Source organism: Temnothorax curvispinosus, unplaced genomic scaffold (assembly GCF_003070985.1).
Source record: "Temnothorax curvispinosus isolate PA1 unplaced genomic scaffold, ASM307098v1 QBEX01004747.1, whole genome shotgun sequence".
Lineage (NCBI taxonomy): Eukaryota > Metazoa > Arthropoda > Insecta > Hymenoptera > Formicidae > Temnothorax > Temnothorax curvispinosus.
Window position 1 is genome coordinate 614,536 of NW_020214527.1, and position 19,920 is coordinate 634,455.

The 19,920-nt window shown below is 43.7% G+C and overlaps 1 protein-coding gene across 1 annotated transcript in view; it reads left to right on the plus strand.

Moving 5' to 3' along the window:
* The first annotated feature begins 299 nt into the window (after positions 1–299).
* LOC112453872 (toll-like receptor 6) overlaps positions 300–19,920 on the plus strand; it is a 52,660-nt gene continuing 33,039 nt past the window's right edge. Inside the window, exon 1 of the mRNA XM_025014874.1 lies at positions 300–4,956. Coding sequence (XP_024870642.1) covers positions 1,269–4,940 — 3,672 coding nt within the window. The 5' untranslated portion in view covers positions 300–1,268 and the 3' untranslated portion in view covers positions 4,941–4,956. The remainder of the gene's footprint in view (positions 4,957–19,920) is intronic.

Sequence of the window (19,920 nt, forward strand, 5' to 3'; positions counted from 1 at the left end):
CGCACGTCCGTACGTCGATCGCGTGTAATGGTAACGTGGCGTTCGCCCGTGTGCGTGCGTTACACCGTAGGGCGCGCGTATACGCGCAAGAAAGACGCTGCGCTTCGCGTACGAAACGCAGGACGTCCTCGTCCTACCCCGAGGTCCTGCGGTAGGCGCGTGCTCACTCCACTTGGGTGCCGCCGCTCGCCGCCGCTATGTGTGAGTGCTGCCGCCACCGGTCTCGGTGGGGGTAGAAACGATTGGTGGACGCTGCGTCGAGTTAGATGCCGAGGAGATCTCGCTCGTCAGTCGTGCGGTGGCCGTCGTACCGAGTGTTACGGTCTCCGTCGTCGTAGGGAGACGATTTCTACTCCGATCTCTATCCTTCTGTCTGCTCATCGCGTCGTCTTCGTTACCGCGGATTGCTTGGGTCGCGAAATCGTCGATCGTTTTCTCTTATCGTTCCTTCTTTCCCCCGTCGACAGCTCTCTCATTTTTTGGAATCTCGGGGCCTGACTAATTTTTCAATGGACCCTGATCGAGAAACGGAGCGCTTTTACCTCGACACCGACATCGAGGAAGTAATGTAATGTGCGGGATCTTGTAATGGTACATCTCGGGACGCGATTCGAGAAGTTTGTACGAGACGTCAATGTCGCGCGGATAACAGGGCACGTCCCCCTCGTCCAAATGCGGGATGTCGTAGCGAGACGCGACATCAGTTTGTCAGCGAACCACCGTAAGCGGATAACATTCTGATACAGGGTTGATGCCTGTTAAGCGACTTGGACGTGACGTGGCTCGGTAATCACTGTCGATCGTTCTGAAGAACTGAGTCCGAGTCGAATGCGGAATTTAGAGAAGACCGCGAACAATAGAATAGCTTATTTTTGTCTGTAAGGAAACGTATATTATACGGAGCACCCGTGCCGCGTCGAACAAGTCACCGACGCTTTAAATCAAGTGATGTCATAGTGTAAACAATCTTGGATATAATTTAAAGTGTCACTACGTGATAATAGTTGCGATTTCGAGATCACGTTGACGAACCGACTATTGTTGATTTATTGTGGGCATTCGACGTCCGTAAACGCTCACCGCTAATCGGATCGGAGTGAATCTTGTTGTTGAGCGACGGAGCGAGTGGTTTTAGTGACACGTCTCGACCAGGCTTGCATGAATAGACGCGCAGTGGGCAATAACCGGTAACGTGACGCGGTGTCGCGGCGTGTGATGATTAGGAGACAGAGAACCGGTACCAAGCGCAGGCAACGAGTTCACTAAAGATGCGTGGGCTCGTCGGTCGGCACGAAGGTCCCGGGAGAAGATCGCTGTCGCTGTCATTGGCCTATTACTGCCTGCTCGTGCCAGTGTACCACGTGCTCGCCGTGACCAGCGAGCTACCGCCGAGGCTCGATTTGCCCGACTATTGTTCGTGGGATTCGCGCCAGGATGGCGCGCTCACCTGCGTGCATCGTTACACGGGCAACGACTCGCTCAAGACGAATTTTTCTCAGGCCACGAGCGAGTACGTGACCTCCATGAACATCGTCTGCGAGGATTCCGATCTGGAAGACGACAGTGGCGTACTCAGCGTGGACAGCTTCCTTCACCTATGGCGGCTGCGGTCGTTGAAACTAACTGGATGCAAGTTGGTGCATTGGCCGGCCAAGTTACTCAGCAGTCTACGCGATCTTCGTAATCTGACCGTTAGAACGCTGAACGGGCACAAAACCAACTACAATCTGGAGTTGGAAAAGGGCGCTTTCGACAATATGCCGCAAATCGAAAAACTCGATCTATCATGGAACAACATCTGGCAAATACCACATCCCCTGTTCTGTTCCTTATCAAACTTGGTAACTTTGAACATCTCGTGGAATTTGCTGAAGGACATCACGGAACTCGGATTTCAAGATGTCAGTGAAGAGAAAGTATCCGAGAAGCATCCGAGACGTCAACTGGAGTCCACGTCGGCCCGTCCCTCGTGTTCCCTGGACGTGCAGTCATTGGACATGTCGAACAATCAAATCTCCGTACTGCCAATCAACGGATTTTCATCGTTGAAACGTCTCAGAGTATTGAATTTGTCCAGCAACGCGATCTCCATGGTAGCAGACGAGGCTCTGCACGGACTCAGGTCCCTCGAGAGCCTCGACCTATCTGGGAACAAAATCGTCGCTTTGCCGGCGGCGTTGTTCCGAGATGCGACCAAGTCGTTGAAGGAGCTGATATTGCAAAACAACTCTATCAGTGCGCTGCCGGGTTTAGTGACCGATATGAATCAACTAGTCACTCTCGACTTGTCAAGAAACGTCTTGACTAGCATGTGGTTGAACGCGGAGACATTTTCCGGATTGATACGCCTCGTACTCCTGAATCTATCGTACAATCGGATTAGCAGGCTCGATCCGGCAATCTTCAAAGACCTCTATACTTTGCAGATTTTAAATCTCCAATTCAACGAGATAGCAACGATATCAGCGGACACTTTCTCGCCGATGAGCAATCTACACACCCTAGAATTAGCTCACAATCGTTTGACTTATCTTGATGCTTACTCCCTGAACGGATTATTCGCGCTGTCGCTGCTGGCCTTGGACTCCAACTTGCTCGAGGGAATTCATCCGGACGCCTTTCGGAACTGCTCAAGCATGCAAGATTTAAACCTGTCCGGCAACAATCTCGACAGCATACCGGTGGCGCTAAAAGACATGAGGATATTGCGGACCCTCGATCTGGGCGAGAATCAGATCAGAAGTCTGAATAAGCCCGGTTTCCGAGGAATGTCAAGTCTGTATGGACTAAGAATGATCGGCAACGAGATCACTAACATCACGCAAGAGGATCTCGTGGAATTGCCGGCGCTACAGATCTTAAATCTGGCCAGGAACAGAATCGAATTCGTGGAGGACGGTGCGTTCGCTGCCAATCCGGCGCTTCAAGCGATTCGACTCGACTCAAATTTGTTGCAGGATATGTCCGGCATTTTTGCAAGCGCGCCCGGTCTTTTGTATCTGAACATGTCTGACAACATGATCACGCAGTTTGATTACAGCTATCTGCCTGAAAAATTACAGTGGATGGATCTACATAAAAATCTTATTACGGATCTTGGCGTCGCGCCACGGAATATGAGATTGCAGACGCTCGATATGTCGTTTAACCGGCTAACAAGGATACATTCTCGGTCGATCCCGGATTCCATCGAGCTACTGTTCGTCAACAATAATTTGATATCTGCCGTGGAGCCGCAAACATTCTTCGCCAAGACGAATCTCACTCGAGTGGATCTCTATGCGAATCTGATCGTCAAGATGAACCTCTCGGCGTTCCAACTTACTCCGGTGCCATCTAACAGGCAACTTCCGGCGTTCTACATTGGCGGAAATCCCTTTATATGCGACTGCACCACGGAGTGGTTGCAGAGGATCAATTCGCTTACGCTGAGACAGCATCCAAGGGTGATGGATCTCGAGTCCGTTTACTGTAGATTACCTTACGATCGTCACAAGTCGTTTATACCGCTGCTGGAAGCCAAATCCTCGCAATTCTTATGCACTTACAAGGCGCACTGCTTCGCTCTCTGCCATTGCTGCGACTTCGACGCTTGCGACTGCGAGATGACATGCCCGACGAACTGCACGTGTTATCACGATCAATCCTGGTCGGCGAATGTCGTCGACTGTTCCAGCTCGGGCTATAAAACTTTGCCGGGTCGATTACCGATGGATGCGACGGAGGTTTATCTCGACGGGAACAATTTCGGGGAACTGAATTCTCATTCGTTCATTGGCCGGAAGAACTTGCAGATTCTTTACGCGAACGATAGCAACATCATCGCGATCCGCAATCACACTTTCAGTGGTTTGAAGCGGCTGCTTGTGCTACATTTGGAAAACAACAAGATAAGCGTGCTTAACGGCGTGGAACTGATGCCGTTGGAAAATTTGAAGGAGCTGTATCTGCAGAATAATCTGTTGACATATATCGATAACGGTACATTCTTGCCACTGCGTCAGCTAGAGGTCTTGCGTCTGGAGAACAATCGACTCGGCACTTTCGCCCTCTGGCAACTGGGCCAGAATCCATATCTAGTCGACATCGGTTTGTCCAGTAATCCGTGGAACTGCGAGTGCTCGTATTTAGATCGCGTACGGGAGTGGATGTCCCGTAACCGGGCGAAAATCAACGACTGGCGTAGCGTCACCTGTTCTCTCGGTGTGCCCATAACTCTCCCAGCGAACGGATCGGTCATAAATTGCGCGGCATTAACGGGCACGACTTCCGTCGTCGAGGCGCATCCGCTCGAGGCTTATCTGCCGCTGCTGCTCGCCACAGTCGTGCTGATTTTCGCAGCAGTCGCTTTGGTGTGCGGGGCAATCAGACATCGTCGTACTCTGAGAACCTGGGCCGCCAGCAGATGCGGTCTGCGGGCGTGCTACAAGACCGCAGCCTTCGAGGATCAGGAGAAACCGTTCGACGCCTACATCTCCTATTCTGCGGTCGACGAGGCCTTCGTCTCGACGATTCTCGTACCGGGTCTTGAAACTTCGTATAGGCTGTGCTTACATTATCGAGATCTCGGTGCCGGCAGCAACGTCGCCGACGCCGTAGCCGAAGCCGCCGACTCATCAAGGCGCACTATTCTCGTATTGTCGAAGAACTTTCTGCACGGCGAGTGGTCCAGGTTCGAATTCAAGGCGGCCCTGAGGGACGCTCTCAAGGGAAAGGGCCGTTCGGTAATTTTGCTTCTGGTGGGCGGTGTGTGCCCACGGGATCTCGACGCCGATCTTAAAAAGAGAATCTCGTCGCACACCGTGCTGGTATGGGGAGACAAGTTGTTCTGGCAGAAGCTGAGGTTCGCCATGCCGGACGTGTCTCCCGTTCCCGTTTTAGAGAGACCCCTGCCGTTGCCGCCGCCGCCGCCACCTCCGGTGCATCATCAATGGACGTAGAGCTGCCGTTATTTAGGTGAGAGAGAAAGAAAAAAAATATGTTCTGTCGTTTTTAGAGTAGTATATGCGCTAGTGTTCGTCATATAACAGCATCTCTTTCATAAATTCGTACTACGCGTTTATATTCATATACTAGAAAAAAAAACAATACCCCGAAAAGTTTTATAATATTAAACTTCGTACGCTTAATTCATGAAACAAGATTTTATCAAGATTCGATAAAGAATAGACTCGATATTACAAATTTAGAAATGGTTTTACAATAATTTCGAATTGATCTTCCACATAGTATACATATCTGATGAATATTTACATATGAATATCTATTGCATCGTCCAGCAGATTTCGAAATATCCGATAGTGCAATTATTGTTTATTACTGTACGAAAGAACTTTTATACAAAAGTTGTGATGTTATGTGATATAGAAATGGAATATTAAATAACATTCATTTGAATGAGGTAATTTGGGAGAAAAATAAATATAACATAATGTTTGAAATGCATTATACCATATTTTCTCTTGGACGGTTTTCCTAAACGAACAATAATTTATTCACAATTATTATATATTTGTGATCGAATATATGATATTCGTAATTGTGAATTTTTTTATATCTTTATATCTTTTAGCTACTGCAATTCTAGAATTCGCATACAATAAATTATACCGTATCGTTTAGATACACGAATTTCTGATAACATGACAGCAAGTATTATCTTGCTGAAGTATAATCTTTCTCGATGAAAGATCGTGTACATAACGCACCTTTGTGTCCCAAAATGGGAGTAACGTTGCTTCCGGTTGCTGAATACTTATACGATAGAAAGTTGGCTAAGTACAAAGTCGTTCGTCGTTAACCCAATAGAATTCATAATCGATGTTCGCGTGCCCATAAAAGCGCTGAGCGCGTGGTACGTATATAATGGTAACGGTTCAAATTATATATAATTCCTAAACGACAGGCTAACGAGGCGGTAGTCGTGCCATTGAACGCGCTTCTAGGCGACCTGTAGCCCATTTAACGGCGACACATTTCACGCTATTGTGATCGGGGGCATGAATGAGGTCATCTTTCGGCGGTCGGTTTTGCACGAACATATGGGTCGACGAGAAATATACGAAAAGTCGCATTAAATCCGTCGTTACATGTCCGCCAGAGGCCAGCGAATTAGGAAAGTCCATCAATCGTCCGGACCATTTGTGCTCTCATAACTATTCTCACTCAATTAGCGATTAAGTTCGCTTTGTTCGAATCCTGTCCCCTGCCAGAAGCACAGGAGACCGTAAACCCGCAATCGTTCATTCTTAAATGTCGATTCCGCAATCAATCTGACGAAAAGTCCTGCATGTTGTACGATTGACGCAATTATAATGAATTTATTTGCATTTTCACACACTATTAATATAAATAGATTAATAAATTGCAATAACATTATATAATGGATTCATTTAATTATAATTTACTTTTGATAATGTTGTTTTATCGGCCTCTAAATTATATGTGGTACTAGTAATAAAATTGTGGAATTATTTATATTCAAGGAAATTGTATAATGTGATTTTAAGATAACATCATAAAAGAATAATACAATAAACTTTGTCTTCGTATAGCCACAGAATTGCTAGATTAGGATATAAGAAACTCTTGTTAAGTTTTGCTATTCTTCTCGAATACTTTAACTCAGGACACATCATATTCATAAGAAATAATATCAGCAAGTTGGGGACACAATATTTTTTGACACAGTTAAAGAAAAGATCGCATTGTGTGCATTTTTAGGCTCCGAAAAAGTTTGAAGTCTAAAAATATAAAGTTAAAGGCGTGAGCACAAGTCTAAAAATATAGGTTTCATATTTAGAAAACGTTGGAAAACAAAACATCTTGCTCATTTATTATTGTCAGCTTTTCTATATTACTATAAAATATGAAAAGCGTTGCGAAATTGTGCAACGTGCAATAGTGTTAGTCATCAGAATTTACAGTTACAAAAATAGAGATGTGGCAAATACGTAGGTACGTTATTGCGTTTCTATACTGTAATAAGTGTATCTACTGTATTTATTATTTTGCTTTATTTTGCTACAATAATGAACAGTAACAGCAAATAGTAAATGCAACAGTAACAACAAATAGTAAAACATTTACTAGAGTTAAAACTGGAATTTATCTAATACGCATATATGAAGTTAAATAAATTAATTAACTCATCTAAGTCCTAGGAGATCCTACATGCATTTTTGTTTTAAATCCTTATAGCTCGGATTCTAAACAAAATTTTTAGACTACAATTGATATTTAGAAATAAAAAGAGTTGTTCTTTCTGAAAATCTAGTCGACGATAGGGTGTGATATCTGAAAAAAAAAAGACAAAGTTGAAAGTGCAGGAAAAACGTAATGACCCCTGCTTTTTTACTGACAAATGTTCAAATAATTTTGTCTTTTTGAATAGAGTTTTTGTTATTATTATATAGGTACTAGAATAAATTGATATAGGTATTTATTTTATTTGAGTAATCTATAACAAAAATTTTACTTAAAAAGGTAGAGTAGGAATCATTTACTAGTTAAATATTTGTCAGTAAAAGGCAGCGATCACTTATGCTTTTTTTTACCTTCACTTTTTTAACATATCTTTTTCTTTTCAGATATCTTACATATTTCATTGCCGACTAGATTTTCGGAAAAAAAATTTTTTTTTTTTTAATGCCAATTGTCTAAAAATTTTGAACAGGATCCGAGTTACAAGGATTTAAAACAGAAAAGCGCGTAGAGACCTCCTAGGACTTAATAGGTTAAGGAACTTGAACTTTCGCTTTTTACCAATTTCTAAAAATTTTGAATAAGATCCGAGTACAAGGATTCAAAAGAAAAAGCGCATAGAGACCTCCTAGGACTAAATGGGTTAAGAAACTTTCACTATTAAATCTACTTAAATATTTTTTTTCCCAATATTTTTGTAACAAAGCCTTCTGTCTTTATCATAAATGACAAAAATCTCTCTTTTTCGCTTTAAGTTAATGATAATTAAATTATATTTTATTCTCTTTGTTTTCACGTATTCTCTGAAAGAAAATTTTAACCGCAATTATTTAGTGGTAATAATGTAATAATTGTCTAAAATAACTCATTATTGCACATTTAACAGCAATTTTATTTCGCATTCTGTTCTCCCGCATCGGGAAATGACGAACAATTTCGTGATCCGCCTATTCGTCCGCCCGACTCGTGCCTTTGTAATCACCAGCCGAATAGAATTATCTCTGTCACGCAGATCGGCAACGTGGAAAAGGGAGGCCGAATGCGACGGACGTTACATTAATGCCAGCGCGACGCGCGGGAAAATTAGGAAAGTCAATTGATCGTCCGATTCCCCGCAATCCCGCAACAATGCCTTTCTCCCCTGACCACAGACTGCCAGACAGGCTCTCGATTTTCTTTGTATCAGGTGACCGACCATTCGCCGCGTTAACTTTCCGCGACACGCTTCAGTTTCAGCTGTTACCCGAGAGCTCCGCGCGAAATGGTGGTCATGGCTCGAAAGGGCGAGCTGAAAATACGAGAGGGGCTGGGGAGAGAAGTCCGGAAGGGCCCTTTTTACCCCATAAACTTTCAGGTTTAGACCAGGCGCCTGCGTGGTCGACGCCTCCATTAAAAGCTAAGCCGCCGATAAGCCGCATCGATATCAGCTCTCTTACTCTCTTCCTCTTTTTCTCTCTTTCTCTCTTTTTCTCTCTCTTTCTTTCCCTCCCAACGGGATTACGTAAAGAAGTTATTTAGCCGGAACACGGAAATGCTTATTGTCACGTTAGCTCGCGAGTGCAGCGGCCCGTCTATTCTCACAATAGTGTGCCGTAGCCGTTCTTTCTGCCGGATAGACCGCAAATGGATGCGATTTGCAAAATCTCGAGACACTTGCGCGGAGAAGTCGAACGGAGAATCTCACGTTTTTTTATCGTGATTTATCGCGTCCTATACGCCTACCGTTAAAGTCGGGATTTTGTTGTCAGTTTTCGGTTTCGAGTATGATGATGTACGACGCGGACGTCGCGGCTGGAAACAACTTTTTATCGATTGAGCTATCATATGGTAGTCCGTAACGAGCTAAGCACCCGTCGCGCGGCAATTTGACGTTCGTCGTGCCATCGTCGTCGAATTCAGCCCCTTTTCTCGACTTCGGACGGAAACTTACGGCCATGTAGAATAGGACTCGTTAAGGGTAGTTTCTCGCGTATTTTCGGTGATGGAATTTCCGAACGTTCGCGACCTTTTCCCCCTTCCCGTGCGATCCTTCGGGGAAACCATTTAACTGCTCGTCGCGCGATAACGTCATCGCAAAGGCAGGGCCACGGAGCTTTTCAATCTTCGTAGAGAAAAAAGCGCCAGGCGGTCGCAAAGTAAAACGCCTTAATAGAACTCCCGTCGACGGAAGAGCGTACTCGAATTGTCTACGAAAGAGCAGGTAGAATCTTCGATCGTAGGTATACCTGCCTGCGCCATTCGTTCTTGTACTTGACAAGGGCGCGCCCGAGTCCAGAAGACAAATGGGTTGGCTGTCGACCTTGCATACTCTCTTGGAGAAAACGAACAAGAAATTGAAAAGTGATTTGTATACTAATTCGTTTCTCGCACGCACGTTGGTGGGCGAGCATATATTTCGGTGTTCTAGGCGTACCTCCGGCGCGAGATGGTCGTTCATTACGCTCTCCATACACGCCACGTCTTAGTCATATTAGGGAAACAAGTGTAGCTGAAATATGCTCTCAACTTCCACCTAAGCGCGTGTCTCCTAATGGGATCTCGTTTAAAATCGTGGGAACGAGACAGGAATGTTCCGAATAATTTTGGATCAGATTGTATCATGAATATAATATAAGAAAAAACATATACATATTTCAATATAGCACATGTTAAGCCATCTTATTTAGAACGGCGCCTAGAAAAACCGAAAAAACTACATGTCGTGGCTAATGTCTGCGCGCTGACTTCGCGTTGATTTTTGCAACAGCACGATCTCCACGCTTCGTTACATGCCTTATCCGAAATAGCGCTCGCATACGTAATCTAATGGATTACGTGTCTAAAAGTCACGCATCGTGAAAGGAAATAAGAGTGACGGCGGGTCTGTTCGAGTAGTTGAGCGCGCGAGTTTTTCGTACGTGCGATGCAAGTAAATAAGCGTAAGCTAGACCTGCAGACTGGTAATCGATGCTCAGGAATTCCTGCGAGAAAATGTATCGCGAGAGACGAGATCTAACGATGGGAATGGCCAACCATCCGGGGATGCCAAGTTTCTTAATTATTAGTTTCATAATTACGCCCGAGTTAATTGTAATATCGCGAGCTCGGTGTATATATATATATTTTTTTTTCTTCGTCTGGATCGATTACTTATTCGTGCGCGTCTGAAAGCATCGCGCCTCCAAATTAATTACAGTAGATGCTACGTCTTTAGTATACCTTCGCTCATTATAATTTTCTACACGTTGTACAAACTACGCGATAAACTTTATGGCACGTATTACGAGGAAGATTATATCTGAGCGTCAATTATGAACGCGTTGAGAAAGAGTTGCATCGTTAATCAAAATGTGAAGATCACAGCAGCTTACACCAAACAGACGAAATCGAAAAAAAATTGATTAATGGAACGAGATAGAGGATTCTAAAAACAGAATAGTAATAAGCCATACTGCTAAGATTAGCGAAAATTCTGTATCAACGAAATTAAAATGGAGTATTAAATTATCTCACGGTTCTACTTCGAGTTATAATTCTGTATTAATATTTCTTGGCCTTGAATCAAAAATATTTTAAATTTATTCACGTTATATTATTGCTCATCTGTCTCATTATTTTCATATATCATGTTGTTAACCAGATTCATTAATATTACAGCTAAATGGGTTATCAATGAAAATCTATTATGATAATTGTCATCCATTTCCATTAGCCTCTAAATTATTAACTTGCTTAAATTGATTAAATTTTAACATAAAGAAATAAAAATAGAATTTCTAATAATTGTGTCAAATACAACATCTGTCCTTATTCAATTTTTCCATTTACACAAATGCTTGATAATAGCAGATTATCTTAGCATGATGTAAACTACTAAAAATTTGTAATTCTTTGTAACTTAATACTTTTAGTTAAAATTGCGTGTACTTTTGTTTTATCTGTGCATACAAAAATTGAAGTATATAGCCTAAATATCTAAAATACTTTCAATCATCTTCAGTGTTTAGTGCTTTCCAACTAGCAATTTTAAAAATTGATTTTATAAGTTAATCAAAAACTCTAGATTTAATTTAAGTTAAAGAAATTTATATTTATTAATTTAATTTAATGTAAAAGATATGTACTGTTTTTAATGACATTTATTTGATTATCTTTTAGAAGCAACTGAATTGATATAGATAAAAAATAATAAGTGTCAATCGATATTATAAAATCAGAAGGTATTGGCAAAATTCATCTCATTGTAGACTGTTCGTTCACGCGTGTGTACGCGACTCGCAAAAGAATCGATTCTCACAGACACAGAAGGTCGTGCAGGCGTATACTGACATCCTCAGAGTATGAGTCAATGATCCGGAAGACTTGTTCCCGGTGATTCTGGAAAGAGCGACTGACGAGGGACGACGAGGGTTTTCGCGTATCGACGCGAGTACGGTATTACATTTCCGAGATTGGCATATCGCTCGCCAATACACCGCGGGTGCATTGTCCATCGTCGTTGTCGTCGTCATCGTCGTACCCGGCAAAATGCACCTCGGAAGCGTCCCCGAGCCCTCTTGCCCTTTCATTGTCGGTTCGACGCGCGGTGTTTTACGGCGAGCTTCCCCGTTCTTCCGCCAATGCATTCCGAATTGTACGCCCCGTTGTCGTATACCTTCGGGAGGTCCTATTCTCTCTCCGGCTGTTCACCATTGTGCCCGCCTTTAGTGCGGGCTGCCGTCGGAAGCCGGTGGAAATGTAACTCGTGATGCCCGCGCACGAAACGAGTCAAATAAGCCGGCGACGAGTGCACCTTCTTCACAATACCCGGGAAAACTCCCGAGAGCGTCCAACGTTGACATTTCAAGCGAACGGGGCCGCTCGTAAAAGTATAGTACGCAGTCGGAAGATCGGTTTCGGGTTTCACATTCGGTGACAGACGAAACGCGTTATCGACATTCAACGTTATCGGCATGCAATGTTACCGGATTAACCATCACTGTGGAATGGAGAAGTAATGATCAAGTTCGTGAGACTGATATGCGAGTATTTCAATCTATAATATCGCGAATAATGTATCATTCTGTATCAGATACATTTATAACTAATTAAGAAATCTCTGAAGTTTCGTTTTTTAATTATGACTATCATATGACAGGTTATTATGCAATCAGATGTATCTTCTTACTTCCAAGTAGAAGTTTAAATTAGTATTATACTGGATTAACTTATTTCGTCTCTAGAATCTTATCTTGTTACATAGTTCAGAAACTACTGATATCTCGACGTTTTATTTAAGGAAAGAGCGATTCTAATTTAGTCGAGAAATCTGTTAAAGATAAAATCGGAAATTTCAAAATAGTTTGCACATCGCGCCTAAGGAATTTAAAAGAGAAGGCTTAGAAAGAAGCTGGAAATTCATGGCTGTAATGTTTTCAAAATGAGATGCGTGACGGATTCGTTCGTTCCGGAGACGGTGACGTGGCGCGCGAAGTTATGCGGTTTTATGACGACGGCTCGCTATACGGTTGCTTCTTAGAATCTTCTTCACTAATCTTATCGAGTGCTGCCGGTATGCCCATAAAACACCTGCATCCGTGCGACATTTGAGGAGGTCGCGGAACGCTTTTATAGTGCTTTTAGCTCGACTTGTACTCGCGGCACTGTCATCGTCACTTCGCGGCTTTTCTCTCAAGCCCGGCGCGCGCGACGCGGAAGAACAGCGGGACAGCTTCCCAGTAAAGCCGTTAAACGACTTATCTGTCGGTGTATTTGGTCAATTTGGAGAGCATCTTTTCCCTTTAGCACCCCACGATTTTCTACGGTCGCGAATACCGCACCACGCCCCGGTATATAGCCTTTATCCGAGTTTCCCCCGCGTCTCACTTAAGCACCACTCCGACTTTTAATTCGTGCTGCTTTTCATCTTATCGCGCGACGCTTCTCTCCCTCCTTTTTATTAGCGTTTCTGACTCGCCCTTTGCGTTCTTCGAGGCTCTTTCCCTTGAACAATGGAAAACGGGCGACAGCTCGCGCGGCATGACGATGCGACTCGAGGGGAGTGCTCTTGAAAAAATTTACGCGGCCCTCCTTAGACACTCCGCGCGATTTGTATACTTTATTTCGAGCCCCTTCAGCTTTTGCTCAGCCACGGCTCGCGAATCTTAATAGCAAAATATTTGTCGTATTAATGGATTCTTCTTGTACGGCGCTGAAAACCGTATTACCGATATATTTATACTCGTAAAGATACGCATGAATGTATAATGGCGCTCCGCGCACGCGATTACACGCGATCGATGCGGCGCGGAATGGAGCGGTTATGATATAAATGCCAGCACCATAAAATATGGTTACATTGACTACTTTTTTTTCTCTCTCGGTGTACTTACGAGCCACTCAGTGGTATATCAACGGATATAACGTTTGGGTGCGTTTTCCCCTCGCGAGTCGTCGCCGACTTAGTGCCGAAGGAACCGATGTGACTCACCGCAAGGGACCAGACGAATTTTCGGTGGATTCATAGCCACGCATAAATCGATACGCTTCCACCATAAGGTACTGGGCGGCGGCATGGGAGAGAACGAGATATATATATATATATAATTCTTTTTTGTACGCTACCTCACGTACGCGTCCCGCGAAAGCCGATTCCCCCGTACGTGATTTACAAATTTACGAGTTAGAGTTAATTTGCAATTTACGCGTTGCGGATCCGTGCCGGTTACAGCGCGCGAGGCAACGCGGTAACAAATATCGGAGTTAATTCGCTCTCGATTCTGCAATAAACGAAGTTAGCGCGCGGGCATGCCGGCGATACTCGGGCGAGAGGCCGGCCTTAACGCGAATACCGAGCGAGAAAAGGGTTTCGTATGTTATGAATGAAAACAACGCGCGGAGCTGCGCGCCACATGTATATATACCTACTACATACATACATACTGTTTTATTTCTAAAAGACTAGAATACTTTGCTGCGCCGCTGGCAAAATGAATCCCTTTCAGATGTCTTGTAGTCTTGTCCGCTTTTTGAGCGTCGCCACAAAAGTATCTCGATTTTCACCAAGGAAATATTTATAACTCCGCGTATAATACAGTATACAACTATTTTCATACCTTAAAAAGAGAACTTTTTAAGATGCGTTTTCTTGATACTGAGCTTTATTTTGAATAAGAAATATAAGGGAGTAATAATAAATTCCTCTCAACTTCGACACACAAGATTCTCAATTAACACATTCAACTGTTATGTTATTCAATTTTTATTTTACTCAAAACGTACAATTTAAAATAATAGCTAATTTGTCTCTGGCCACGTTATTATATAAACGTGCAATGACATAATATTAATATCTCTGAAATTTCATACGCGAAAGTTTTTGTAAGCAGCGCAATGAACTTGACTACGTAGTCTCAAGAGTTAATAAAGAGCTATAAATAATATCTATTATCGTGAACGTCTTAGCGCGATTCGAAGGGCGCACGCATGTTCGTTCACCCGCGGTTTTCCAAAGTGCTTACGCAGGTGACGCGAGACGCAATGCGACGATTTTCCGCTGCGCTGCCGCCGTCGTGTAATTAACACAACTGTAATGCCGCAACGTTGCGGCCGAAGTTTCAGAAATGTAGAAGGCGGGTCAAGTCTATTACGGCGCGCACAGCCGGCAATGGCAGACTAATTACTGAAGCTGCGAGCGGCTGACGCACGCGTTGCAACGTCGTCATCGTCATCGTCGTCGCCGTTGTCGTCGTCGTCGTCGTCGTTGGTTAGGCAAATGCCGCGCTGTGTCGGGATTATTACATATCTCGTTTAGTTTTAAGTAGGGCACACGTCTTTCCGCGATGTCAGGTCCGTGATCCAGAATTCCGACCGCAGAAAGGACGGATATTCTACGACGGGTGACGGGCAGTGGTGCGCGACATTAAGAAGAGGTGTAGTTCCGTACAAAATCATAACGGAGCGCACCGATGGAAATTCAGTCGAGCTGTACTAACAGCAGCTGCAACGCGCCGAAGAGAATTCCGAAACGCAATCAATTTATCAGCAGCGGGTGCGCGAACGTGACCAGACTTAAGTATATGGCCGATTTAACGACGTCGGGGCCGGGGAAAGGGATCCATGACTACTCTTAGCGCCGGGAGATTATGCGTTCACGCTGATCCTGGAATATATTTTCCACGTCCGACACAAAGCTGCGAGAACGAGAGAGAGAGAGAGAGAGAGAGAGAGAGAACGCGCGCGCGAAAGAGAGGAATGCCCCCAATTATGCACCGCACCAGCGACGAATTTGTTACGGCGCGCATTGTTAGCCGAACGTAACAATGAGGGACGTCGCACCTCCCTCTGCCGGCCACGTTCGATGGGGGTGGAAATTTTCGAATTACCCGACGTATTCCCATCCCTCCCATCGGGCTTGCGTCGGCTTTCACATCGGTTAGTCCCGTCCGAGCTTCGGCGATCAAATTTTCTGTATCGGTGATTTCACGATTTCGGAGGAGCGCGTGACTTTCGGCGTAACGAGTCACATGCGCATTTAAAAGTCAACGCGTTTTTTTTCTTTGTGTATCGATACAAAAGTCTGATTTACAGTATAAATAAAATAGGATAGACTGGAATTTTGGTTGGTATATTTTTGGAGTAAAAATTCTCCTAGGAATTTTACATATAAATTCACAAGAAAAAACACGCATATTAATAATAAATTGAAAGATAATACATATAATAAATGACGATAAAGTTAGATATATAAAGGTGGGACAAAAATGTAGTTTAAAATTGAACATTGTGATTATTTTATCGTCTTAGATTAGTTTTTGTTCATATTTATTTAGGAAAATATTTTTCCATTTTAAATATGAAAGAAAGTTAAAATAAACTTCCACTCGATAATTTTCCTCTTATTCGCAATTTCCATAATTAATAGTAATTAAAAAATTACAAGAATGCCGGTGTTGCGATGGCTGAAAAAGCTATGAAAGAAACTTATGAAAATGTCAGGTAGTTTGCCGTTCTAACGCTGAACAATCAAGCTGCTTAGAAAACGGCTTAGAAGTTACGAATAGGCTAATATTCGTGCGAAAGGATTCAATTGTATCGGATCTTGGCCACATTGTGAAATTGGTTTGAAAAGGGACAAATTTTTCGAGGACACTTCGCAATCATCGTATCTAGGACGGAAGACGGGTGGATTCTTTTCAAAGAAACTTCGGGATTCGCTCGGCAGAGCGGCCGCCACGTCGCTCGTTCTCATGCCGGCTTCCTCCTTAACGTTCTCTTGTTATTTCAATTGCCGTCTCTCTTACCTGTCACCGTAGCGTTAGTCTGGCCGAGATGCCTGAAAAGAGCAAGCGGGAAGCGGAGAATTTTCTGCGTCCATTGAAAGTAAGATAAGCGTGAGCGGGATCCGATGCCTCCGGGGGGTGGAAGCTCGACAAGGGAGAGCGAAAGAGAGACAGTGTGAGAGAGAGAAAGAGTCCGTCGTTCTCTTGCATGGTTTTCTCTTCTTGGGAATCCGCAAAATGGAGCGCGGTGCCTATCATAACATCCTCGTTTTACGGTAACAATGCAGAAGTAACAAGACATTCGCCGAAGGACATCGAGCGTGAAAAAATAACGCGAGCGGATGATTCGCGACGGAACGCTGGCGGACAGGAAAAACAGCCGCATAATTTTGCGGTCTGCACGGAGAGAGCTACATGAGCGGTGGAATAATTTTATAATATTACCGAATGTTTTCAGAATTTTTCTATGCTGGTGCTCGGCCGTGTCATATCAAAGCAAGAAATTTTCTATTTCGAGTTTCATTCGTTTTGCTTAAGTATATAAAAGGAAACGCGCAAAATATACAAGACTGCTCTTTCCAAAAATTACTAGCCTACATTTCCGCACGTCTCACGCGAGAATACAAATGACTCCCAGGCATAAAAATGTAGCGTACTTTTAGAGAAATAGAATTTTTACATATCCCATTTCCCATATTTTTTCCATGAAAATATCTTTGTTGTCTTGTTAGAAATTTGTAAAGTATAAGCATATATCGGTCTACGCTGTAGTTCTTTTTATTCTAGCGACTGCAACGTATTCAACACGAATAGCATAAGATAGGGACCAAACACAAAGCATTTGTCCGGTCTGTGCTAGAAAGGAAAAAAAAGTTACACGCAAAATAGCCATTTTCCCGGATATAATTTAAAAATACGGGAAATGTTTCGAAGGTATTTACGGGCGCAGAAGCAAACCGGGAAAAATTGCGACGGAAACGAAAAGTCGAAACACGATATGCTCGCGGTGGAACGAGTCATCATTAGGGTCTTTGAGCCCGCGGACGAAATTACGCTCGGATCTCCGTATGATCTGCGCTTTATTATATCCACTATGTAATTTTCATTCCATCCGTTCCACTTTGGACTGCATGCGTGCCTTCGGTCCGTTAGATGCTTTTTAACATGCATTTCCCGCGGCATTTTCTTCCCGATGTTTTCCTTGTACGCTGCTTTACGCATAGTCTTTGTTTTAGTATTCCCAGTTAATTGAATTGATACTCGATGTAAATGTCTAGTTTTAAACAAGGAGGACGAAGAAATGGAGAGAATATATTTAAATTCTAAAGATAATATGTTCAAATATCTCGCTAGTAGTAATAATATTAAAACGAAATAAAACTAGTGACGAGAGCGAATAAATTTGCAACGAAATTAAACGATTACGGAAGAGTGATGGAGAACTACGCGGATGGAGAGCTTCTCGATATTTCTTTTCTAGTTCGATAGTCCAGGCATGTAGCCGTAACGGAATTCTTAAGTACAAATTTAAGGAGCCTCAATGGTTCGCGCCGCGAACGAATAAAACCGTGGAAAGTTTCGATTGATTTTTCAAGCTGAATTCACAAGCACTCATAATCCAAAGTTTCGAGGGTTTTCAAGAGAGGAGGAAGAAAGTGCGAACCGAAATGAGATCCCGTGACGGAGATAGCCGCGTGGTGGGAACCGTGGAAACAAAACTAATGTCGTTAACGTAAATTTTAAAGAAAATAGAGGGGAAACTCTATTTCTCTTATGGGTCCGCTTTAATTAATAACTGAGTATATATTTGCGCGTTCGTTTGTACAAAGAGCTTGTACGCCGGGGAATAACATTTCACGTCTAATATATTTACTCTCTCGCTTTAAAGTACATTTACATTTATGGAAAATAAGTGTTCCGTGCAAATCCTCTTTGCTTAAGGATGAAGACGCTTGTCGTTCGATACTTTCAAGAGATTAAAATTAAACAATCATCTGATTCTTGTATTAGAAACGATTAGAAATAAAAACTGGAAATATTTCGATATTTACCGAGTAACCCGGTAATGTTCAGAACTAGACGCGTTCCGATCATTTGTTTCACTTTCGCGAATGTAAGTCAAGGGCCAATATGGCAATGGGATGATAAATAGGTTAAATTGGAATATTTAATGAGTACGCAATTCATCAATTGATCGCCGTAGAATCTTGTAGATTAATCTTTATTGAATAACAACTGTTTCAAGCGAGTCTCGAGATCCGTTCCGAGGCAAGCTATTGCACGATATTTACGCGGAAATACCGTCGTCGCGTCGTCGTCGCTAGCAATTGCCTTCCACGTTTTCATTCTCCCTTTGACATTAATTCCCGTGCTCGGGGAAATTAATTGGCGTTACACCGCGGGATATGCATGCCGAGTGCCGCCGTAATTAATAAGGCACAGTAACGGCATAGAAAACGAGCTAGTGGAAACCGGCTTGGCGGCGGATGATTAGCCCGGAGGAAATCACGGTGCGATAGCTCAAGATCTCGCGAAACAACGATCCGTCGTACTGGTTTTTACACGGTTTTGTCGCGCCGCGCCGCGCCGTTCTTTTTATTGTGGGTCGGCGCGACGAGAACCGTGCGTTCTGCGGAGAAGGAGAGAGAGGATGAAGAAGAGGAAGAGAGAAAAAAAGAGTGGGACGGGGTGAAAGACGGGGAACAGAAGCGGACGGACAACGAGGCATTGTTCGCCTCGCATGAGATTGGTGAAACAAGGATTACTTTACATGATGGTGTAGTGGTCGCGGGCATTAGGCAGGTGTTACGAGACAGTCTCGTAATCTCGTAACAGAGTTTCGCCCGGCGCAATAATCGTTAGAACCGCGCATAATTGCGACCATCGTACGCGCAGTTTGCATAGCATTTCGTTACGGAGAATCTCTCTGATTTTATGATCGCCGTCCGCGATGCTGCGCACGGTACCGTAAAAATAGTTCGCAGCTCAATGGAACTCGATTCTCGCGATTCTCTTTGGTAAGAGACGCAGGGTGAGCAGTCTCGTCAGAACGAAATTTTTGCGCTCTCGGCACCGCATTCGTTCGGTTCATTGGTGTCCATCGGTGAAGCCGCGATTGTATAGGTGGTCTAAGTTTGCTCGTGTAATCGCCTTGTTCGCGGTATCATTCTCCGTTCTCGCCGCCCACGCGGCCGAACTTTGCCATACACGGACGCCATAAAGCCACGTGTAATTGTGCAAACGCGTTGGCGGTATAATTGAAACAGGAGCCGGAACAGCGAGGCGGAAACAAACGCATCTCGACAGTTATTCGATTATTCGTGCGAAAAAATCGTAAATGCGCTAATTAACTTCGAAAGCATTACGTTACGTATGCGCGCATGAGCTTGGAAAAACGTATAATCTTAACTTTACAACGGTATTTTTGTAGCTTCCCTGGCATTTGCGCGGATACTGTGAGATATTTATTGCCGAGCTA